At 51.2% G+C, this 21,607-nt stretch overlaps 1 protein-coding gene across 1 annotated transcript; it reads left to right on the top strand.

Moving 5' to 3' along the window:
* Positions 1-2,875: 2,875 nt before the first annotated feature.
* LOC132573466 (large proline-rich protein BAG6-like) lies at positions 2,876-3,523 on the top strand. The gene has a single exon (XM_060240956.1). It carries the CDS (start codon positions 2,876-2,878, stop codon positions 3,521-3,523), a length of 648 nt encoding a protein of 215 aa, XP_060096939.1.
* Positions 3,524-21,607: the final 18,084 nt, after the last annotated feature.

Raw genomic sequence — 21,607 nt, forward strand, 5'->3', positions numbered from 1 at the left:
AGCCAGCGCAATGGGCTGCGCCGGCGCTTCTAGTGCGAAATCACTGCAGATCCGCCGGCGTGAGGAGGGTCGTGGCGCCAGTAAAACGTGAGTGCGAAAACACCCAGTGATTTCGCACTAGAAGCGCCGGCGCAGCCCATTGCGCCGGCTACTTCCGTCGCTAAGCCAGCGCAAACGTTTTCCTGCATCTTTGCGATTTCCGTTTGCGCTGGCTTAGCGACGGAAGTAGCCGGCGCTTCTGGGTGCGCCGGCGCTTCTGGTGCGAAATCCATGCAGATTCGCCGGCGTCAGGAGGATGGTCGCGCCAGTAAAAGGTAAGTGCGAAAACACCCACTGAGAAACAGCAAATTGATTCTCTAGCGTTACATATCAAGCTTATCTTAAGCAATCCCAACTCTTAGGTAAAGTTTTGTTTATCCACGACCGAACCACCAATGTTCTAGAATCTGTCAGTCCTTTCAGCATCAAAACCCTGTCCATTTTTTTTTGGGGGGGGGCAGAGGAATACTCTGTCTGCCCATGTCCCAAATGCAGCCATGACAAACAAGGGAAAGGGTTTTGCTGGGATGTCCCAGTGGATGCTGATCTGGTCATAATAAGACCCCCATTTCCAGCATGGGCTGCCTGAGGCATGCCATTGTGATGGGCCACCCTGGTTTCACAGGGGAAGTTAACACGGTTTGGCTCTTCCTAACACACAGGTCAGCAGACGCGCCCAAAGGATGTACATGACTTACTGTTTGACCAAAGGGGAGCATATTCTAGCTCACTGCCAGAACATCAGACTCTGCTGCCAGAGAGAAGCCTGTGCTGTGAACACGATGACCTTGGGTCTGCTCTGAGCCCAATGGTCATCTGGTGCATCTTTTAGAGTTCTCTGTCTCCATGGAGGCCAGAACCCTGGCACTATGACATCACAGGAGGGCGGGCCCAGCCCCTGGAAAGCCGGGGTTGATCTCTGGGATCAGAGGCCATGAGGGCAGGCAGGGGAATCTGGTGTTGTTGTTCTAAGAGGGGTGCAGAGGACCACAGCAGCTGTTCTGCCTTCTGCTTCAAGCTGAGGAACTGGAGTCTTGTGGCACCTTTGTGCTGGCTTTCCTCCATCCCCTGGGAGCTGGGGAACCCAGAAACCACCAACTTCCCAGGAGGAGGATGGCTGGTCTGCAACTTCCCACCATTTGGTGAATTGCCTCGACACCCGACATGGCAGACGTTTCGTGATGGTGCCCTTTCCCCTTTAATGGAGGCAACTTTTAGACTACCACATTTAGAATGTTTATATATCGTCATTTTTTCCCTCAGGTAAAGCAACAGAATTTCCCATAAGATTCCATTTACTTTGAAAGAAACTCTCCTGGGACTGGGATATGCCGGACCCCTGATCCCACAGAGAATGAACGCCCTTGTTGCTTTATTGTGGAAGTTGTCTGTGGGAGCCCAGGGTCTGTGGCCCTGTTGTTCTTCTTGGCCCTTCCCCTCGGCAGGCATGAAGACAGGGCTGTCCAAGAGCTGAAGGAGTTTAGTCGTTGGCCAAAGGAACTCACCCACCTGCCATTCCAGGAATGTATGAACAGATCGGTGTGCAGCACAAGAGGGACAGTTCATGAGGGGCAGAAGAGGGAACAAATTCCCTCCCCAAGAGCCATGAGCCTCACTGGTTACAACTGATACAAGGCAACAGAAATGAGTTCACCTGGAAAAAATGGCTGCTTCGGCATTATACTTCACGAAGGCCCATCTCCAAAGTCTATCATCCTCAGCTTCTACCCCACCCCCTCCAGATTTCCAGGTAGTATTTCCCCACCTAGAGCTGGCAAACCCACAGTTTTCTGTAGCATCTCTTTCTGAGATGTGCAGCAGGGACAAAAGATGTCTCGGTTTTTATTGATTCCTCCTGTTTTTTTTTAAATTGTGCTTAGAAGATTGTTTATGCTCATAACAGAATGAATGAATTCATGTAAACACTGATGAGAAATCAATACAATGGTGACCAGAACAGAAATCTTCTAACGTGTTTTCTTGATTTCTCCTGTTCTTTTTATTCTGCTTACAACACTTTTTATTTTCTTAAGTGTTTGAATAGATTCATGTAAGCACTGATGAGAAATCAATACAACGTATACGTATCTAGTTCATAGTGACCAAGACAGACATTCTCAACATTTTTTTTCTTGATTCCCCCTCAAGGAGGGAAGAGCAGCGCCGCAAAAGCCCCCTCTGCCTGGGGAGAGTGAAAGCAGTGCAAGGAACAGAGGCACCACAACCACACTCCCTCCGTCTCTGCTGGTGTCAGAACTTGTAACTTTCATATATGATGTTAGCCACACTGACTCCATATTGTAACCCAATACTAACACAAGATGCTTTGCCTCTGTAACTAACACAAATTGCTCTGCATTTCAAACACCCTGTGATCACTGGAGGGTGACAGATAACCCCTGGTCAACATCTGCAGGTGGCCCTTTGAAGCCAGGCCGAGCAGGCCCTCTCAGCGGGACTGCATCCTCCCTTCTGATAACGAATCCTGAGAACGAGACACTTGTCTGCAAACCGTGTGAAAGATTGTTTTATTGTTGCTGTCTTGACCGCATAAAATGTAACTAGATGCCAGGCTCAGGCATCAGTGTTATCTTGAAGCTTCAGCACTGTAGTTCTCGAATAAATGCCTATACTTTGCAACAAGTTTTGGGTCTTGTTTGACGTTCTGCCAGTTCTGACATTATAACACTGATCCCATTATTCTGGGACTTATCCGAACTGGCAACCTGGCTGAATGGCGGCAAAGGCTCCAGACAACGGAGAGCCCAGCACACCCCCGGAGGAGAGGCCGTTAGAGCCCGGGGTAAACGCGGTGAGACGCAAGATCAAAGACCCCATGCACTTCTCCACCGACGCCTTCCCCTCGCGGAGTTGGAGCCCGAGAAAATCCACTGCCGCCATGGACGCCGCAGACGTGAGGTACCGGGCACTCGCCACCGGCGCGGGGGGAGACGAAGAGGATCCCGGCTGGGATGAAGGCACCATCCCCGGCGGAGGGGACCCGATCCGAGCACTCCGCAACGAGTTGTTCGACTGGGTGAGGGACATTCACGACCAAGTCCACATGTCCAGGGTGCAGGTGGCAGAGGAAATGCAGCAACAGATGGGCGCGCTGCGCGACCAGATCCACGCCCTGCAAGGGGCCCTACCGGCCGCCCCGGCCGGCCCCCACGGAGGGGGGCCCACGCCACCACCGGTCCTGGCGCCCCCGGCCCCGCCGCCTGTGGGGCCTGGTGACGGAGGAGGAGGAGGCCCCGCAGGGCCGCCAGCCCTGGCCCCCCCGGTGCCAGCTCCGGCTGGGCCCCCACCCGCAGCACCCGCGGCTCCGGGAGCTCCCGCCGTGCCACCAGTCCCGGCGGGCCCCGTCGCTCCAGCACTCCCGGCACCGGCCCTGGGCCCCGCCGCCCCGGCACCAGTGGGGCCGCCACCAGCCGGGCCCGGGGGTCCGGGGGTAGGCGACGGGGGGGGGGAGCCCGGGAGCTGAAGATCACCTTCGACGGGGACAAGGTAGAATACTTCACCATCCAGTGCAACAGCTTTTTTACGCACTGGGGAGCGAGCTACCCCACGGAGGCAAGAAGCGTGGACCACATCGCCTCAAAGCTGAAAGGGGCCGCAAGGAAGTGGTACGTGGGGCTGTACACCGGGCGCAAGCCCGAGCTGGCCACGGTGGCCGACTCCTCCAGGCGATGCTACGGCAGTACGGGGACCCCCTCCGAGAGGAGAAGGCCATCGAAGCCCTCCAGAGGATCGAACAGGGGAACCGCACTACCCGCGAGTATGCCACTGAATTCATGGGCCATTGTGCGGCGGCAAGAGGATGGAGCGAAGTCATGAAGTACACAGCCTTCAAGAATGGGCTGAACGCGAACATCCTCGACAGGTGCTATCACCAGGGGTGACCCGACACATTGGTCGGCTGGATCCAGCTGGCCGGAGAGGTGGAGACCAACCTGCAGCACGTTGGGATGCGCCGCCAGCAGCAACTGGGGAAGAAGGGGGGGAAGCCAGCCCAAGCCGCCAGCAAGCCCGAGGGGAAGCGGTCCCCAACCACCTCCACTCCCGTGGCGGCCAGCAGGAAATGCTTCAGGTGCGGAGACCCGGGGCACATCGCTGCCAACTGCCCCATGAAGCCTCCGGCCACCCCCACCCCGTCCAAGCCATTCGCGGGCACCCCGAAGAAGGGAGGAGGCCGCACCAAGGAGCCCAGTAGGGGCGCCGTCGCCGCTTCCATGGCGATTGACGAGGAATTTACCATCGTTGCTGAGTCGAGCGAGGAGTCGTGGGACCAAGAGTCGGCGGAAAACTCCAACGACCTGCTTTAATCGGTGCCGCAAAGCAGGTCCGGGAGACACCGGCACCAATGACGGTGAGAGTTACCGGGGAACTTTTATTCATGGCAGTGACAATGTTGAACCCCAGCCTAAAGCGCTTCATGCACGCCCGAGCCCTAATAGACTCTGGGTGCACCAGGGACATCATCACCCCGCGGCTAGTAGAGGCCCTCGGCCTAACCCGGTCCCCCCTGCCCCACCCGATCCTAATCGAGCAAATGAACGGGTCGGTGATGAAAGGGAACCATGCACCCACGAGACCCAAGCGGTTCCGGTAGGGACGGAGGACCACTGGGGGATAGAAACATTCGTGATAGCCCCTTCCTCCTCCTTCGACATAGTGGTGGGAGCGGGGTGGCTAGTGCGGCACCAGCCGGACATACGATGGGAGGAGCAGATTGTGCGCTTCCCCGATGGGCGGTGTGAGCACCACCACTGGCGGCCCGAATGGGGTCCCAAGGCACCGCCTCGAAATGAGAGGCTCTGCCTTATGATAGAGGAGGTGGGATCGATCCCGGCGGAGTACAGGGATCTGAGAAAGGCTTTTAGCGAGCAAGAGGCGGATGAACTCCCCCCACACCATCCCACTGACTGCGCCATCGAACTAATACCGGGGCAAGAACTACCAAAAGCCAAACTGTACTCTATGGGTTGGGCGGAGAAAGCGGAACTGAAAAAGTTTATTGACAAGAACTTGAAGCGGGGGTTCATCAGGCCGGCCACAGCCCCCCACGCTGCCCCCGTCCTATTCTGCAAGAAGAAGGACGGTAGTCTGAGACTTTGCACAGATTTTCGTGGGATAAACGGGATTTCTATGTCCAACGCCTACCCGATCCCGCTGATAAAAGACCTACTGAGCACAGTGGCCGAGGGCAAAGTGTTCACCAAACTCGACCTCCGCGATGCGTACTTCCGCGTGCGAATCAAGGAGGGCGATGAGTGGAAAACGGCGTTCAATACGCCGATGGGACAATTTGAATACTTGGTGATGCCTTTCGGACTGCAAGGAGCACCCGGGGTGTTTATGAACTTTATCAATGAAGTGTTAAGAGAATATTTGTATAAGGGGGTAGTGGTTTACCTTGATGACATCATTATTTACTCAAAGGACCTTGAATCACATGTACCATTGGTGAGAAATGTGTTAACTACCCTGTACCAAAACAAATTGTATGCCAAGCTAAGGAAATGTGAATTCCACAAGACGGAACTAGACTACCTGGGGTTCCGAGTGTCGGGGGAAGGGTTAGCGATGGACCCCGCGAAAGTTCAGGCGGTCCTAGACTGGGAGCCATCCCGAACCCGACGGCAGCTACAATCATTCCTCGGGTTCGCAAATTTTTATCGCGGGTTCATCAAGGGGTTTGCCCAGGTCATGCTGCCCCTTACGGAGCTCCTCAAAACGAAGGGGGAGGGGGAGGAAGCGAAAAAACCCGGCGCGCGCCTGGCCTGGTCACCTGAGTGCCAACACGCCTTTGATGAGCTCAAACGGTTATTCACTTCTGAACCAGTCCTTGCCCACTCCAATGAGCTAAAACCCTTCGTGGTGCAATGTGACGCTTCCGATGTCGCGGTGGGGGCATATTAATGCAGAGGGACGATGAGGGGGGGCTCCGACCCTGCGCATACATTTCGCACAAGTTCTCAAACGAACAGAGAAACTGGTCGGTGTGGGACAAGGAAGCATTTGCGGTCACGTTTGCTTTAAAAACATGGCGGTCATGGCTGGAAGAGGCGCGAGTCTCATTCGAAATTTGGACCGATCGCAAACATCTAGAAGCCCTGACCGGCCGACGCAAACTAATCGCAAGACAAATACGGTGGGCAGGTTTCTTCGCCAAATTTGACTTTGTGCTGAAACACATTCCCGGAACAAAAAACTTTTTAGCCGACGCGCTGTCACGAATGCCCCAACACGATAGCCAAAGAGAGGAAGTGATAGACTCCCTCATTCCCCCTTCGTCAGTAGCGGGGGGAGCCACAACCCGATCCGGAAAATAAACTGGAGCCCCCGGGCCAAAGGAAAGAGAACGATTCGTGGCCGAGACGGAAGCGGAGGGGGGGAGCGGCCCGAAGGAGTAGAGAAAGGGGAGGGGGGACTCTGGTTCTACAAAGGGAAAATTTACGTGCCCAAGAGCCTAAGAAAAGAAGTACTAGAGCAGTGCCACTCCAGCCGCCTAGCGGGGCACTTCGGCTATGTGAAAACTCTGAACTTGCTAAACAGACAGTTCTGGTGGCCCCACTTAAAGAGAGACGTGTCGGAGTTCGTAAGCTCCTGCCCGACATGCATCATGGCCAAGCGGAGAGGGGGAAAACCACCCGGCCACCTAGTACCCCTCCCCACTGCAACCAGGCCCTGGTCAGTCGTGTCAATGGATTTTATAGTCGAACTGCCCCCCTCGCAAGGGAAAACAGTAATCCTAGTGGTGGTGGACACATTCTCCAAACAGGCTCATTTCATCCCCTGCAAGAAGTTGCCCAATGCCAAAGAGCTAGCGCAACTATTTTTTAACCACGTGGTCCGCCTACACTCGTTCCCCGACAAGGTCATTAGCGACCGCGGACCTCAGTTCGTTGCCAACTTCTGGCGGGAGTTTTGCAAAATCACCGGAATGGAACAGGGGCTCAGCTCAGCCTATCACCCTCAGACAGACGGACAGACGGAGAGGGTGAACGGGCTCCTGGAGCAATATCTTCTGTGCTTCATCAACTACCAACAAACAAACTGGGTGGAGCTATTAGCTTTCGCTGAATATGGGTACAACAACAGCCTCCACAGCTCCACCAAAACCTCCCCTTTTCAGATAGTGAGCGGGTACGAAGGGAAGCCTTTTCCACACCTCCCACTGCCAGCTGGGTCCCCCGAGCCAACCTCTTGTCAACAATGGTGGGAGGGAATATGCAAAGGGTGGAAAGTGATCCAAGAAAACCTAGATGAGGCCAAGGAGGAGTATAAGCGGCACTTCGACAAAAAGCACTCCCCCCAGTGGGAGTTCAGGGAAGGGGAGGAAGTATTCCTGTCGACCAAAAACCTCCCTCTCCCCCAAGCATGCCGCAAACTGGCCTACAAGTACTTAGGGCTCTTTAAAATAAAGAGGGTAATTAACAAGGTAACTGTAGAATTGGAATTACCCAAACTACTGAGTAAGATCCACCCTGTTTTTCATTGCAGCCTTCTTCGCAAAGATCCTGGAGCTACATCCTGGCACCCTTGCCCTCCAGAGCCACCTCCTACTCGAGTGAAGGGCCAGAGCCACCATGAGGTGCAGGAGATTCTGGACTCAGTAGTCAGGCGAGGGGTACTGTATTACCTCATCAGGTGGAAGTACTTTCCCCCGAGCTGTGATGAATGGGTCAAAGCTAGCGATGTATCGGCTCCCCAATTGCTTAAGAAATTCCACCTGCTGTACCCACACAAGCCCAAGGCGAAGAGCTTAGGGGAGGGGCAGTATGTCAGAACTTGTAACTTTCATATATGATGTTAGCCACACTGACTCCATATTGTAACCCAATACTAACACAAGATGCTTTGCCTCTGTAACTAACACAAATTGCTCTGCATTTCAAACACCCTGTGATCACTGGAGGGTGACAGATAACCCCTGGTCAACATCTGCAGGTGGCCCTTTGAAGCCAGGCCGAGCAGGCCCTCTCAGCGGGACTGCATCCTCCCTTCTGATAACGAATCCTGAGAACGAGACACTTGTCTGCAAACCGTGTGAAAGATTGTTTTATTGTTGCTGTCTTGACCGCATAAAATGTAACTAGATGCCAGGCTCAGGCATCAGTGTTATCTTGAAGCTTCAGCACTGTAGTTCTCGAATAAATGCCTATACTTTGCAACAAGTTTTGGGTCTTGTTTGACGTTCTGCCAGTTCTGACAGCTGGACACACCTGTGCCATGCCTTGCTTGCTCCTTTGAACCCCTCTGACCAACACTGAGAGCTCATCATCCTTGCACAACCCATACTCCAGCTGTGTCCCAAGAAGGATACAAGGACCACTGAAGGATGGCAGAGCTGGCACCGCTGGCAAAGTGATGGTGCCATCTTCACCCTTGGTCCAGCTGGATAAAATCCATTGAAGGCAACGGGTGTTGGGATTCTGGATGGTACTGGGTCAAGTAGGTGATTGAAACCATCCAGCCTTTCAAACACTCTCTGGAAAACAAGGGGCCCTTTTGATTGATCACACACACCCAGGCTGGTTTTTCTCAACTCAAAAGAATACAGAAAAGACACACATCTACCATTCCAAACGGGAACCTTCCACAACCAGCAAGAGATGTTGGATGCGTTTGCCAACCTCTAGGCAAGGCCTGGAGATCACCCAGAATTCTCTGGGGGGAAAAGATCTGTTCCCCTAGAGAAAAGGGCTGCCATGGAAGGTGGGCTCTGTGGCATTATCCTCCATTGAGATCCTGCCCCTCCCCACCTCCACCACCCACAAGATCCACCTCCAAAACCTCCAGGTATTTGCCCAATAAGTCTTGTCAGCCCTAAACTTGAGCCCCTGAGAATCCTCTGCTGATGATGTGAAAGTCACCATTATTGAGCAAAAGAGCTTCATCTGTTGGAAGAGAAGGGACCAGGTAGTTTCACAGCAAGCAGTGAGCCCTCAGGCATGAAATGGGTTCCAATCACACTTCTTACCACCTTAGGGAGTCTGGGACTGGTGATCAACTGTTGCTTCTCTTAAGAATGGCCACTGTGCTGTTGTAAGATGCTGCAGTCCTTCAGGAAGATGCTGAAGGTCTCTCGAATAAACTTAAGAGTACTTTTAACCAGGATAAAGAAAGGAAGGGACATAGGCCTTCCAGTGTCCTTCACACCAGTTCCTCAGGAACAGATATTGAATCCAGTGGCACCTTTAAGACCAATAACAGTTTATTCAAGGTTTTCTCTATGTGCAAGCACACATCTTCAGATACGTTAAAATGGAAGTAAGGCTTCACTTACCTCTTGAACTTCGCCTATCTGAGTCTGATCCTGGGATAATGGTATAGATGTGCTATTGTAGGTTTTTGTCTGGGGGCAGGGGGGATTTAAAGGGTTAAGTATTTTGTGAATATTTGACTGCACTTGTATATCATTTTTAAAAGTTTAATTTAAAAAGAGAATGTAAGAATACAGAGAGAGAGAAGAAAATGAAGAAGATATTGGATTTATATCCCGGCCTATACTCTGAACCTCAGAGCCTCAGAGTGGTCACAATCTCCTTTACTCCCCCCCTCCAACAGACACCCTGTGAGATGGGTGGGGCTGAGAGGACTCTCACAGCAGCTGCCCTTTCAAGGACAACCTCTGCCAGAGCTATGGCTGACCCAAGGCCATTCCAGCAGTTGCAAGTGGAGGAGTGGGGAATCAAACCCAGTTCTCCCAGATAAGAGTCTGTACACTTAACCACTACATCAAACTGGCTCTCAAAGAGACAGAGAGAGAGAAGAAACTGTAAGCCTAAATGCCCTCAAAACGAGGTTGGGGAATTAGTTAAGTGGGCACCTGGCTCACTCGGAATCTTTTTACCAATGTATACAAGGTTTAACCAACCAGAGAGTGATGCTTAAATAATGGGTTAAATAATGGATGCTTAAAAAGGGTTCCAGAGGAGATCCGGGAAATTACAGGCCAGTCAGTCTGACTTCAATACCGGGAAAGTTGGTAGAAAGCATTATCAAGGACAGAATGAGTAGGCACATTGATGAACACGGGTTATTGAGGAAGACTCAGCATGGGTTCTGTAGGGGAAAATCTTGCCTCACTAACCTGTTACATTTCTTTGAGGGGGTGAACAAACATGTGGAAAAAGGAGACCCGATAGATGTTGTTTACCTTGACTTCCAGAAAGCTTTTGATAAAGTTCCTCATCAAAGGCTCCTTAGAAAGCTCAAGAGTTATGGAGTAAAAGGACAGGTCCTCTTGTGGATCAAAAACTGGCTGAGTAATAGGAAGCAGAGAGTGAGTATAAATGGGCAGTCTTCGCAGTGGAGGACGGTAAGCAGTGGGGTGCCGCAGGGCTCGGTACTGGGTCCCATGCTCTTTAACTTGTTCATAAATGATTTAGAGTTGGGAGTGAGCAGTGAAGTGGCCAAATTTGCGGATGACACTAAATTGTTCAGGGTGGTGAGAACCAGAGAGGATTGTGAGGAACTCCAAAGGGATCTGTTGAGGCTGGGTGAGTGGGCATCAACGTGGCAGATGCGGTTCAATGTGGCCAAGTGCAAAGTAATGCACATTGGGGCCAAGAATCCCAGCTACAAATACAAGTTGATGGGGTGTGAACTGGCAGAGACTGACCATGAGAGAGATCTTGGGGTTGTGGTAGAAAATTCACTGAAAATGTCAAGACAGTGTGCGTTTGCAATAAAAAAGGCCAACGCCATGCTGGGAATTATTAGGAAGGGAATTGAAAACAAATCAGCCAGTATCATAATGCCCCTGTATAAATCGATGGTGCGGTCTCATTTGGAGTACTGTGTGCAGTTCTGGTCGCCGCACCTCAAAAAGGATATTATAGCATTGGAGAAAGTTCAGAAAACGGCAACTAGAATGATTAAAGGGCTGGAACACCTTCCCTATGAAGAAAGGTTGAAACGCTTAGGGCTCTTTAGCTTGGAGAAATGTCGACTGCGGGGTGACATGATAGAGGTTTACAAGATAATGCATGGGATGGAGAAAGTAGAGAAAGAGGTACTTTTCTCCCTTTCTCACAATACAAGAACTCGTGGGCATTCGATGAAATTGCTGAGCAGACAGGTTAAAACGGATAAAAGGAAGTACTTCTTCACCCAAAGGGTGATTAACATGTGGAATTCACTGCCACAGGAGGTGGTGGCGGCCACAAGCATGGCCACCTTCAAGAGGGGGTTAGATAAAAATATGGAGCAGAGGTCCATCAGTGGCTATTAGCCACAGTGTGTGTGTGTGTGTGTGTATATATATATATATATATTTGGCCGCTGTGTGACACAGAATGTTGGACTGGATGGGCCATTGGCCTGATCTAACATGGCTTCTCTTATGTTCCTATGTTCTTATGAGACTCTAATTTAATAAAACCAATTACAATTTATTGAGAAAAATATAGTCTTCCATACAAGATTAAAACACATATACAATCACACATTCATACAGTCCTAGGAAATATAGATAGATCGATAGGGGAACATAAAAGGGTGGACATACAGGGTGATATTACCTTTCGTAGTCTTCGAGGAAGGCTCCAATGGCGACAAGTGAGGGAATGGGTAAAGGACCCGAAACTGATCAGGAATCGGGGATGGATCTATGCAGCGGAAGGTGGGATACTGCTAGAAGCACACCTGTGGGTAGCTAGTCCACAGGTTATAAGGACTCTCGTGAGCCCTCAGGGGATGGGAGGTATCAGGGAGGAGAAAGGGGAGGCTCTGCAATGACCATGAAGGCTGGACATTTGCAGAGCCAATGGCGAGTTCCTTGGTTGTACCTAATTGGGTACTTGTCTTGACCAATGAGCTTGCCTGGATCCTGGGTACCTGGAAGAATGTCCAGATTGCAACAGGGCCTGGGGCGGCTCTAAGGTGTCAGAAGAATGGAAATGGCTAAATACTTAAGATTAAATGGGCTTATCTGGGAAGGTGACAATAGGGAATCAAATATTGACCTAGGTATCCCCGGTATAGATAAAAGACTTGGCTTTGACAGGAGATGGTCTTCCTCTTATCCCATTATCTTCTGGGTAGGAGCCTTTGTCCATGGTTTTACCAGACAAAGAGGAGCAACAGTTGAGCTGTTAATCCATTCATGGGGCAGACGGGTTGCTTGCGGGCTAAAGGTGACACAGGGTGTGTACGTGAGCCTTCCACTATGAGGGAATGAAGTCCAGCCTGGCGGGAAGATGGCTACGAGTGGTGTTAGCGTTACACGGTGGATTCCATGTTCAGCGCTGCATAACCGGTCGCCTGGATAGCTCCGTGGCAGCGCAGCTTCTTCCGCTCCATGGCTGGCCCATACGGTGACGGGGAAACGTCAGTGTGTGTTAGCAAGCACTCTGTACTGGGTTAGAATGCCTGCATAACTTGTGGCTGCTTGTACACATAAGTCCCTTTAGGTTCCTGGATAGTTTTGCCCACACTCTCTGGCCAGACGTGTGTGAGCTCACTTCTCCAGGCGCCCTGGCAACCCTACTGATGACTATGATGTTCGGGAAAAGAGGGGACTTTTCCTCACAAAACATTAGCTTTCATTTCTACATATCTGAAATGTGAATGCACACAATACACTTCAGTTAGTCTTGAAGAGAGCGTTTGGTGTAGTGGTTCAATGTGCGGACTCTTATTTGGGAGAGATGGGTTTGATTCCCCACTCCTCCACTTGCACCTGCTGGAATGGCCTTGGGTCAGCCATAGCTCTTGCAGAGTTGTCCTTGAAAGTGCAGCTTCTGTGAAAGCTCTCTCAGCCCCACCCACCTCACAGGGTGTCTGTTGTGGGGGAAGAAGATAAAGGAGATTATAAGCTGCTCTGAGACTTCAATTCAGAGGGAAGGGTGGGGTATAAATCTATGGTCTTTTTCTAAAGGTGCCACTGAGCTCAAAATCTACAGCTTCACACCAACACAGCTGCCCACCTGGATCTAGCTCTTCCTTTGGCCAGTTTATCTGTGGATGGGAGTCAAACCTGGAATGCAACTGCTCCAGATTCTCCAGTTCTGGAACTCTCATCAAAAAGTGGATTGCTGAAGATTATCCCTATTCATTCCAGACTGGCACAGAAAGATCAGACTCCAACCCAGGAATTTGGGAATCTTTGGATTCTACTGCATTGCTTCCCCCTCCATGCACGCTGCTTCCCCTCCCTCATGCACATGGATCTACCACTATGCCCAAAGAAAACGTCACAACAGAAAACTGCACAACAGAAGCGGCATCATGCAGATCTTCTGAAAAGGCACAGCCATTGTTTGCAGACTGGTGGAACCCTGCTCCCTAGGGAGGGGCAGCGGAGGCACTGCTGGCACAGGATCCCTGTCAGTGTGCAGAAATGTTATCACCTTGGCCTCCACAATTCACATAGACATGTCGCCATCTTCACATTATGAACCCTGAAAAACACCAGCCTCTCTCTATGTGTGCATTGTGGGGATTAGATCCTATTCTTGGAATTCGTTTTGGAGTCCTAAGGACAGATCCAGACAGAAGTTAATTCACTTTGTTTACTTGTTTATAGCCTGCTTTTCTCACTGAGAAGCAAGGTGGATTGTGCAGGGCAACTCAATGTCATCAACAGGATGAGATGAGCAATATAAAAGGGCTGGGAAGGATCACAGCAATCTGAAACAAAGTATTGAGAAATAGGCATGATACGTGCTGCTGATGCTGGCCTGTTTCTTGCTGACTTTCCCCAGAGGGTGCATGTTTTTATCTGCCTCCATTGTGTTCTCTTTAGTTCAAGATTATTCCACTTTTCAAACATGAACATTTATGAAAGTGAAGGATCCAGCTGCAGTCATAGAAAGTCAAGTTGCAGCCATTGCTACGTTAGATTTCTGCAGCTTGGACTTTGCTCTTGCAAATCTCGGCAGCTTCCTCTCCAGAAGTACATGTCGTGTCACCTCTCTTATCCTACTGGGAGAGGTTCCATTAAATGGTAATGTATTTAAACACACAAAAGAGTCAGTCTCCATTGCAAAACCTTTTTTGTGCAAAACACAAACAAAGGTGGCCCGATTGTCAGAGTGCTCCATATACAAAACAAGCTATTGGCATAAAAAGTTTTACAGAGATTGGGTGCCACTTGTGTTTCATAAACATTATGACCTTAAGCCAGAAAACGTCATGTGTTAAGTCCTGTTCAGATCATCATGAGGCAACTTAGCTTCAGCTAACAGGAGCCACCCAGGATGTGCAGCGAATCCTCCACATTCCTATCCTGAGAGTTTGGTCTGGATGCTGGAACCCAGATCAGACCTCCCAAGCTCACTGGTGACTTTGGGCCAACAGCTCTTGGTAAAGAATCAACCCAGACCCGCTGAGGCTGCGGCTGCCCCCACCTCTTGGAAAATTCTGCTCCCAACGTTCCCCCCACTAGGGCCCTGTTGTCTTCAACTGTCATAAGAACATAAGAGAAGCCATGTTGGATCAGGCCAACACACTGTGTCACACAGTGGCCAAAAAAATTATATATATATATACACAGAGATGTATATATACACTGTGGCTAATAGCCACTGATGGACCTCTGCTCCATATTTTTATCTAACCCTCTCTTGAAGCTGGCTATGCTTGTAGCTGCCGCCACCTCCTGTGGCAGTGAATTCCACATGTTAATCACCCTTTGGGTGAAGAAGTACTTCCTTTTATCCATTTTAACCCAACTGCTCAACAATTTCATCGAATGCCCACGAGTTCTTGTATTGTGAGAAAGGGAGAAAAGGACTTCTTTCTCTACTTTCTCCATCCCATGCATAATCTAATAAACCTCTATCATGTCACCCTGCAGTTGACGTTTCTCCAAGTTAAAGAGCCCCAGGAGTTTTAACCTTTCTTCATAGGGAAAATGTTCCAACCCTTTAATCATTCTAGTTGCCCTTTTCTGGACTTTTTCAAATGCTATAATATCCTTTTTGAGGTGCGGTGACCAGAATTGTACACAGTATTCCAAATGAGACCGCACCATCAATTTATACAGAGGCATTATGATACTGGCTGATTTGTTTTCAATTCCCTTCCTAAGAATTCCCAGCATGGCGTTGGCCTTTTTTTATTGCAATCGCACACTGTCTTGACATTTTCAGTGAGTTATCTACCACAACCCCAAGATCTCTCTCTTGGTCAGTCTCTGCCAGTTCACACCCCATCAACTTGTATTTGTAGCTGGGATTCTTGGCCCCAATGTGCATTACTTTGCACTTGGCCACATTGAACCGCATCTGCCACATTGACGCCCACTCACCCAGCCTCAACAGATCCCTTTGGAGTGCCTCACAATCCTCTCTGGTTCTCACCACCCTGAACATGTCATGTCTGAAGTAAACGAACAGTTTTTTCTAACACTACAGGGACACAGACGGAAGTCATCTAGTCATAGAGTTGGAAGGGACCTCCAGGGTCATCTAGTCCAGCCCCCTGCACAATGCAGGAAATTCACAAATACCTCCCCCTAAATTCACAGGATCCGCATTGCTGTCAGATGGCCATCTAGCCTGTGTCTCCACCTGCAGTTAAAGGTACAGCTGTGCTGATTTTTTAAAAGGCTGGCAATGCCTGGTCTCCTCTTCGTGGCCCGCCAGCCAGCAGGGGGGGAAATGAGGGGAATGAGGAGGCATGCCTATGTTGCACCAGTCTATGACATCACTTCTGAGAAAAAACAGAAGAGACATCATGGATGTTGGAGGGTGACACTCTAGGGATTGCCAAAAACTCTATTGGTGAATCCTAGATTAGGATCCTCTACTAGGGCTGCCAACTCTGGGTTGAGAAATATCTGGAAATTGGGGGGTGCAGCCAGAGGAGGGTGGGGTTTGGGGAGGGGAGGGACCTCGGTGGGGTCTGTTGCCATACAGCCTGTCTTCCAAAGCTCTGTAACCTGGAGACAAGTGGTGGTCCTGGGAGATCCACAGCTGCCTCCTGGAGACCAGCAACCCTCTCCCCAATGTCACTTCTGGCATATCCTGAGTTGGACCCAGCAACCCACGGCAATGGGTGTCCAACTACACCATCTGCCCCCTCGCCCAGGACTTGGTTTATCTGGGCACTCATACTGGCAGTCCTTCTCTGAATCTTTATTCATTGAGCAGACCACCATCAAGTTCTTAGGCCTTATAGTTGTAATTATGTTTTCATTGTTTCAGTTTCTGGGAAATCGTTGTTTACTGTTGTTGTGACCAGCCCTGAGCCCTGCTATGGGGGTGGCGGGAAGGGGGCTGGGATAAATAATGCCACCTCCTGGAGACTCGGGGGTGGAGCCTGGGGAGGACAGGAACCTCAGTGGGGCAGAGGGCCATGGAGTCCACTCTCTCTCTGAAGCAGCCATCTTCTCCAGGGGAAACTGATCTCTGTCGTCTGGAGCTCAGCTGTAATTCCTGGGGATCCCCAAGTCCCACCTGGAGGCTGCTGGCATCCCTAGCTGTTCACTTGTTCTCCCCTCTTTTCCAAAGCTTCAGAGGTTGCTTATTATCTCCATGTGCCCAGATTTTGCATGCTGGCAGATTAAATGCTCTCAGTCTATTCTGTGACTGTCCAGGGCAGAAGGAGAATCTGCCGTCCTGGCCTCTGGTTGCCAGCCTCCAGCTGTTGTAACCCCCGGCAATCTCCGGGCCCCAGCGAGAGGCTGGCATTGCAACCCTCCCCCCGTCAGCTTCCTTGTGGGGTGAAGTGGCACGTCCATGCGGCCCATTATCAGCCAGCCACAGAAGGGAAGCAGTGGGGTGGGGGGGGTGCTTTCTCTGGCTCCTTCCCCAGGAAGGAAGGGTGGGCGGGCTTCCTCCCTGGCCTCCACACTCTTGGGCCTCCGGAGTCTGCTCCAAGAAACTCCCTGCTTTGTTCTGAAAGCATTTCTCCTCCATTGATCTCTGCAGGGGAGGGAGACAAGAGTGGGGGAGAGGCTCCTCTGCCTCCAAGGGTTGCCAGCTCTGGGGGGAGAAAGACCCGGCGATTTTAAGGGTGGAGCCTGAAGATGGCAGACTTGGCGACGGAAGGGATTTTAATGGGGTGCAATGCCATAGACTAGAGTCCACTTTCCAAATTGGCCATTTCTTCCAGATGAATTGATCTCTGTTTCCTGGAGATCACATGTAGTAGAGGGAGATCTCCAGCCACCACCTGGAGACTGGCAACCCTACTTCCTTCCATGCTTCTCTCCATGTTGTGGAAAGGCACTGCTTGGTTTGCCCTCAAGAGCTCACTTTGAATTCAGCTCTCCCTCCTTTTCTCCAGGAAACTCAGGGCAGCAGATGCTGCTCCCTCTTCCCCAACGTTATCCTCAAACCAACCCTGCAGGGCAAATTAGAGTGCGAGAGCAAGAGTAAGTGGCCCAAGGTCATCTAGAGCATGCATCAAAGTTTAATTCTGGGGAGAAGCTTTTGTGTGCATGCCAAATGTGCACAAGTGTGCCTGCACATGGAAGCTGCTCCCCAGAATTAAACTGTGCTGGTCTTCAAGGTGCCTCACTGGACTCAAGCTTTGTTCTGTCGCCTCAGACCAACATGGCTGCTGCCCACTGGAATCCCTCTCCAAGATTATTTAGCAATCTTCATGGCAAGCAGGGATCTGAACCCAGGTCTCCCAGGTCCTAGCAGCCCCGTGGAGCAGACTGGTAAAGCAGCAGGACTGTAGTACTGTGGTCTGAACTCTCTGCTCACGACCTGAGTTCCATTCTGGCAGAAGCTGGGTTCAGGTAGCCGGCCCAGGGTTGACTCCGCCTTCCGTCCTTCTGAGGTCGGTAAAAGTACCCAGCTTGCTGGGGGGGAAGTGTAGAGGACTGGGGAAGGCAATGGCAAACTACCCCATAAAAAGTTTGCTGTGATAATGTTGTGAAAGCAACGTCACCCCAGAGTCGGAAACGACTGGTGCTTGCACAGGGGACCTTTCCTTTCCTCCCAGGTCCTACTCTGACATGCTAAACTAGAAATGCCAGGCTACCCTGGGGGGGAGGCTTTCAAGGGGCAGGGCAAGGGGAGAAAATGAGGTGGTTGTGTGGTACAACTGCAAGGGCCCAATGCAGCCAATGAGCAGGGGCGCAGCCAGGGAGCTGATTGTCCAGGAGGGTACAAAGAGGCGGGTTCCCAACTGGAAGGGTGTGGTGGGAGGGAGCCTCACAGGGCCGACTGGCCCAAGCAGGGAGGGGCGGGGAGCTTATGCAAACCTTTTCAGTAAAATGGAGGGTTCAAACAGCAGGTATGGAAATATCTGGAGATCCAGGTTGGAGCCTGAAGATGGTGAGCTTTAGAGAGGGGAGGGTCCTTGGTGGGGTATAATGTCCTACAGTCCACCTTCCAAAGAGAAGGGGAACAAATAGCGACCAATGCAGTCTGGAGATGAATTCCAGGTGTTCTCCAGCCACCATCTGGAGGTTGCCAACCCTAACAGATAAAACATGCAGAGCAACTCTTCCTGATTGATCAACTTGTAAGAAAGAGAAGTGCTGCTGCTGAAACTGCTGGACCCCCCCCCGCAACTGCAGAGGCCAGCCCCCCCCTCCCCTCCATGGCCAGCTAGTCTGTGCTTGTGCCAGGCTGGGGGTGGAGCCTGGGGAGGGGAGGAGCCACAGAGGCCACCCTCCAAAGCAGCCGCTTCCTCCACTCGGGATGTTGGAGGCTGGCCACCCTGCCTGACTGTGGCGTTCGGTGGCTGAGGAGGCAGTGGAGCAGAGGAGCTGAGCCCTGTGGCCGGCCGGCTGGAGCCTCCTCTTGACCCCCAGCTGCAGCGGGGTCTCGGCACCCAGGTCCCTTGGGCCTCAGAGGGGGTTGTGTTTCCCTCTTCCCTTCTGAACCCCTCTCTGTGCCAGAAGCAGCACAACAACCACCTCCTCCTTGACCAGAGGCTGCGGTTTACGGTTGCCACAACTGATCTCCCTCCAGCAGACAGAGATCAGCTCCCCTGGAGGAAATAGCCACTATGGAAGGCAGACTCTATGGCACTGCATCCCGCTGACATCTCTTCCTTCCTCAAACCCCACCCTCCTCAGGCTCCCCCCCCCCCCCCCACAATCTCCAGGTATTTTCCACGCCGGAGCTGGCAACCCCAGCTTATACCAAGAGAGAGCACTAATCCTGTGAGACGATGTGGCATAATACTTTCCTTCCTCTGATTTCTCTGCAAGATCCATGGTCACCAGGGCTGGAATAAGCAGCAGCTTCTCAGAATGGTCCCTTCCCTGACCGGAGGACAATGCTGTGTGGCTCCTCCATTAAAACTATTCTGATTTGAAAGCCAAGGTGGAGCCAGACTAGATATGCAAACCTCCAGGTGTGGCCTGGAGATCTCATAACAATATAAGAGAAGCCCTGTTGGATCAGGCCAATGGCTCATCCAGGCCAACACTCTGTGTCACATAAGAACATAAGGAACCATGTTGGATCAGGCCAGTGGCCCATCCAGTCCAATACTCTGTGTCACATAAGAACATAAGAGAAGCCATGTTGGATCAGGCCAATGGCCCATCCAGTCCAACACTCTGTCACATAAGAACAAGAGAAGCCCTGTTGGATCAGGCCAGTGGCCCATCCAGTCCAACACTCTGTCACATAAGAACAAGAGAAGCCCTGTTGGATCAGGCCAGTGGCCCATCCAGTCCAACACTCTGTGTCACATAAGAACATAAGAGAAGCCATGTTGGATCAGGCCAATGGCCCATCCAGGCCAACACTCTGTGTCAGGAAAAAAAACAGGTGCCACCAGGAGGTCCACCAGCAGAGTCAGGACACTAGAAGCCCTCCCACTGTTGCCCCCCCCCCAAGCACCAAGAATACAGAGCATCACTTGCCCCAGAAAGAGAGTTCCAGCAATATGCTGTGGCTCTTAGCACCTGATGGACCTCTGTAATTCCTCCTGGAATTACAACTGATCTCTAAAATACAGAGACTAGGTGAGTCTCCTGAACAGAATGGCAGCTTTAGAGGGTGGACTCTCAATGGCATTATACTCTACTAGTGCCCTTCCCCTCCCCAAACCGAGCCCTACCCCCAGGCTCCAGCCCCCAAATCTTCAGAGATTTCTCTACCCAGAACTGGCAGCCCTGCTCCACTCCCAGATCTCCAGAGATCCCCAGGCTCAGAGTTGGCAGCCCATTGCCCAACAGCTGGGTGGAAGCTGCTTTCAGCTTCCGAGGGTGCTGGGCTAGCAGACCTTTCTTCCTCCCAGTGTAGTTCAGCTGCTGAGGATGATGCTGACAGACATAAAAGTTGCTGAGTCGTAGGAGATAGGGCCATAGACGCGAGAAGCCGCCCTGAGCCTGCTTTGGTGGGGAGGGCGGGATATAAAACAATAAACTAAACTAAACACCCAGCCCCTCAGCAGGTCAGAATGACATGCAGAAGCAAGGAAAAAGCTTGCAGGACATCAGCATTTCTCCTGCTCACACACTTGGGTGGCAAAATACGACCCATTTCTGCTGAGTCACACTGAGCCAGCAAAATTGGATCAGCCATTCATTTTTATGGGCTTTTTGTCAGGGGGAAGAAATGTTGCTGGCCAGACGGTTGATGCTCCATTGTTGGGTACCACCACTGATAGTATTGAAATGGGAGCGATGTGGGTTTTTGCAAGCCTTGCTTATGATGTGAGGTTAAAAGGGGTGGGAAATCCAGTGCACACTCATCACTCTTACTAGGGTGGAGGCAGAACAAAGTTTGGATCTAGTGGCACCTTTTAAGACTTTGCAAACTTTGTTGGATGCACACAAAAGCTTATACCCAGAATGAAACTTTGTTGGGTGCCCTGTGATGCATGCACACTCCTTCAGATACCCAGAATAAAGTTTTGTTGGTCTTTGTACAACTGGACTCAACACTTCATTCTGCTGCTTTAGACCAACACAGCTGCCCACCCCCACCGCTCTCAACTGGAGACAGGAAGCTGCACCGAATTCTCCTCTCGAAGCCACAGGGAGGAACCAGAACGAAGCTGGTCTTTGCTCCTGTACTGGGAGTTAATGAGAAACAGAAAGCTTGCCAGGATTTATGGGTTGATTTCATAATCCTCATTTCCCCTTGAAACATAAAACATGACCTGCGGCCTTCTTTCCATTTGCTAGAGATCCGGAATAATGGTTCCTGCCGCATCATCTGCTCTCGGAGGGACTGCATCTATGATCCCAAGCAAGCACCTTCCTGAACCTCCTCCCACCCTCCCATAGCTAAACTGTTTGGATTTGCAGCCACACCGTCACTGCAGAAGCAAATGCTGCAGATTTCAGTGTTCCGTTTTTCTGCAAAAAGGGAGAGCAATGGTTCACGTGTCAGCCTAGAGTGTGAAATCCACATTCAAATTCCCACTTGCTGTGTGTCCTGGGGCAAGTGACACGTTCTCAGCCTCGCCGACTTCACAGGGTTGTTGTGAGGATGAAACACAGGAGCGGAGAAAGATGCAAGCTGCTTTGAGTCTCTGCTGGCCCAGTGAAAGGCAGGGTATAAAATTAAATAAAGTAAAATAAATATTCTTTCCTGAAGAAGCTGACACATGGGGCTTCTTTTCCTGGGGCTTCTCCTTCAACCTGTCCATTCTTATCCCAGCCTTCTCCAAGGACTCCAGGAGCTCCCTC

This window comes from Heteronotia binoei, chromosome 6 (genome assembly GCF_032191835.1).
Source record: "Heteronotia binoei isolate CCM8104 ecotype False Entrance Well chromosome 6, APGP_CSIRO_Hbin_v1, whole genome shotgun sequence".
Taxonomy (NCBI): domain Eukaryota; kingdom Metazoa; phylum Chordata; class Lepidosauria; order Squamata; family Gekkonidae; genus Heteronotia; species Heteronotia binoei.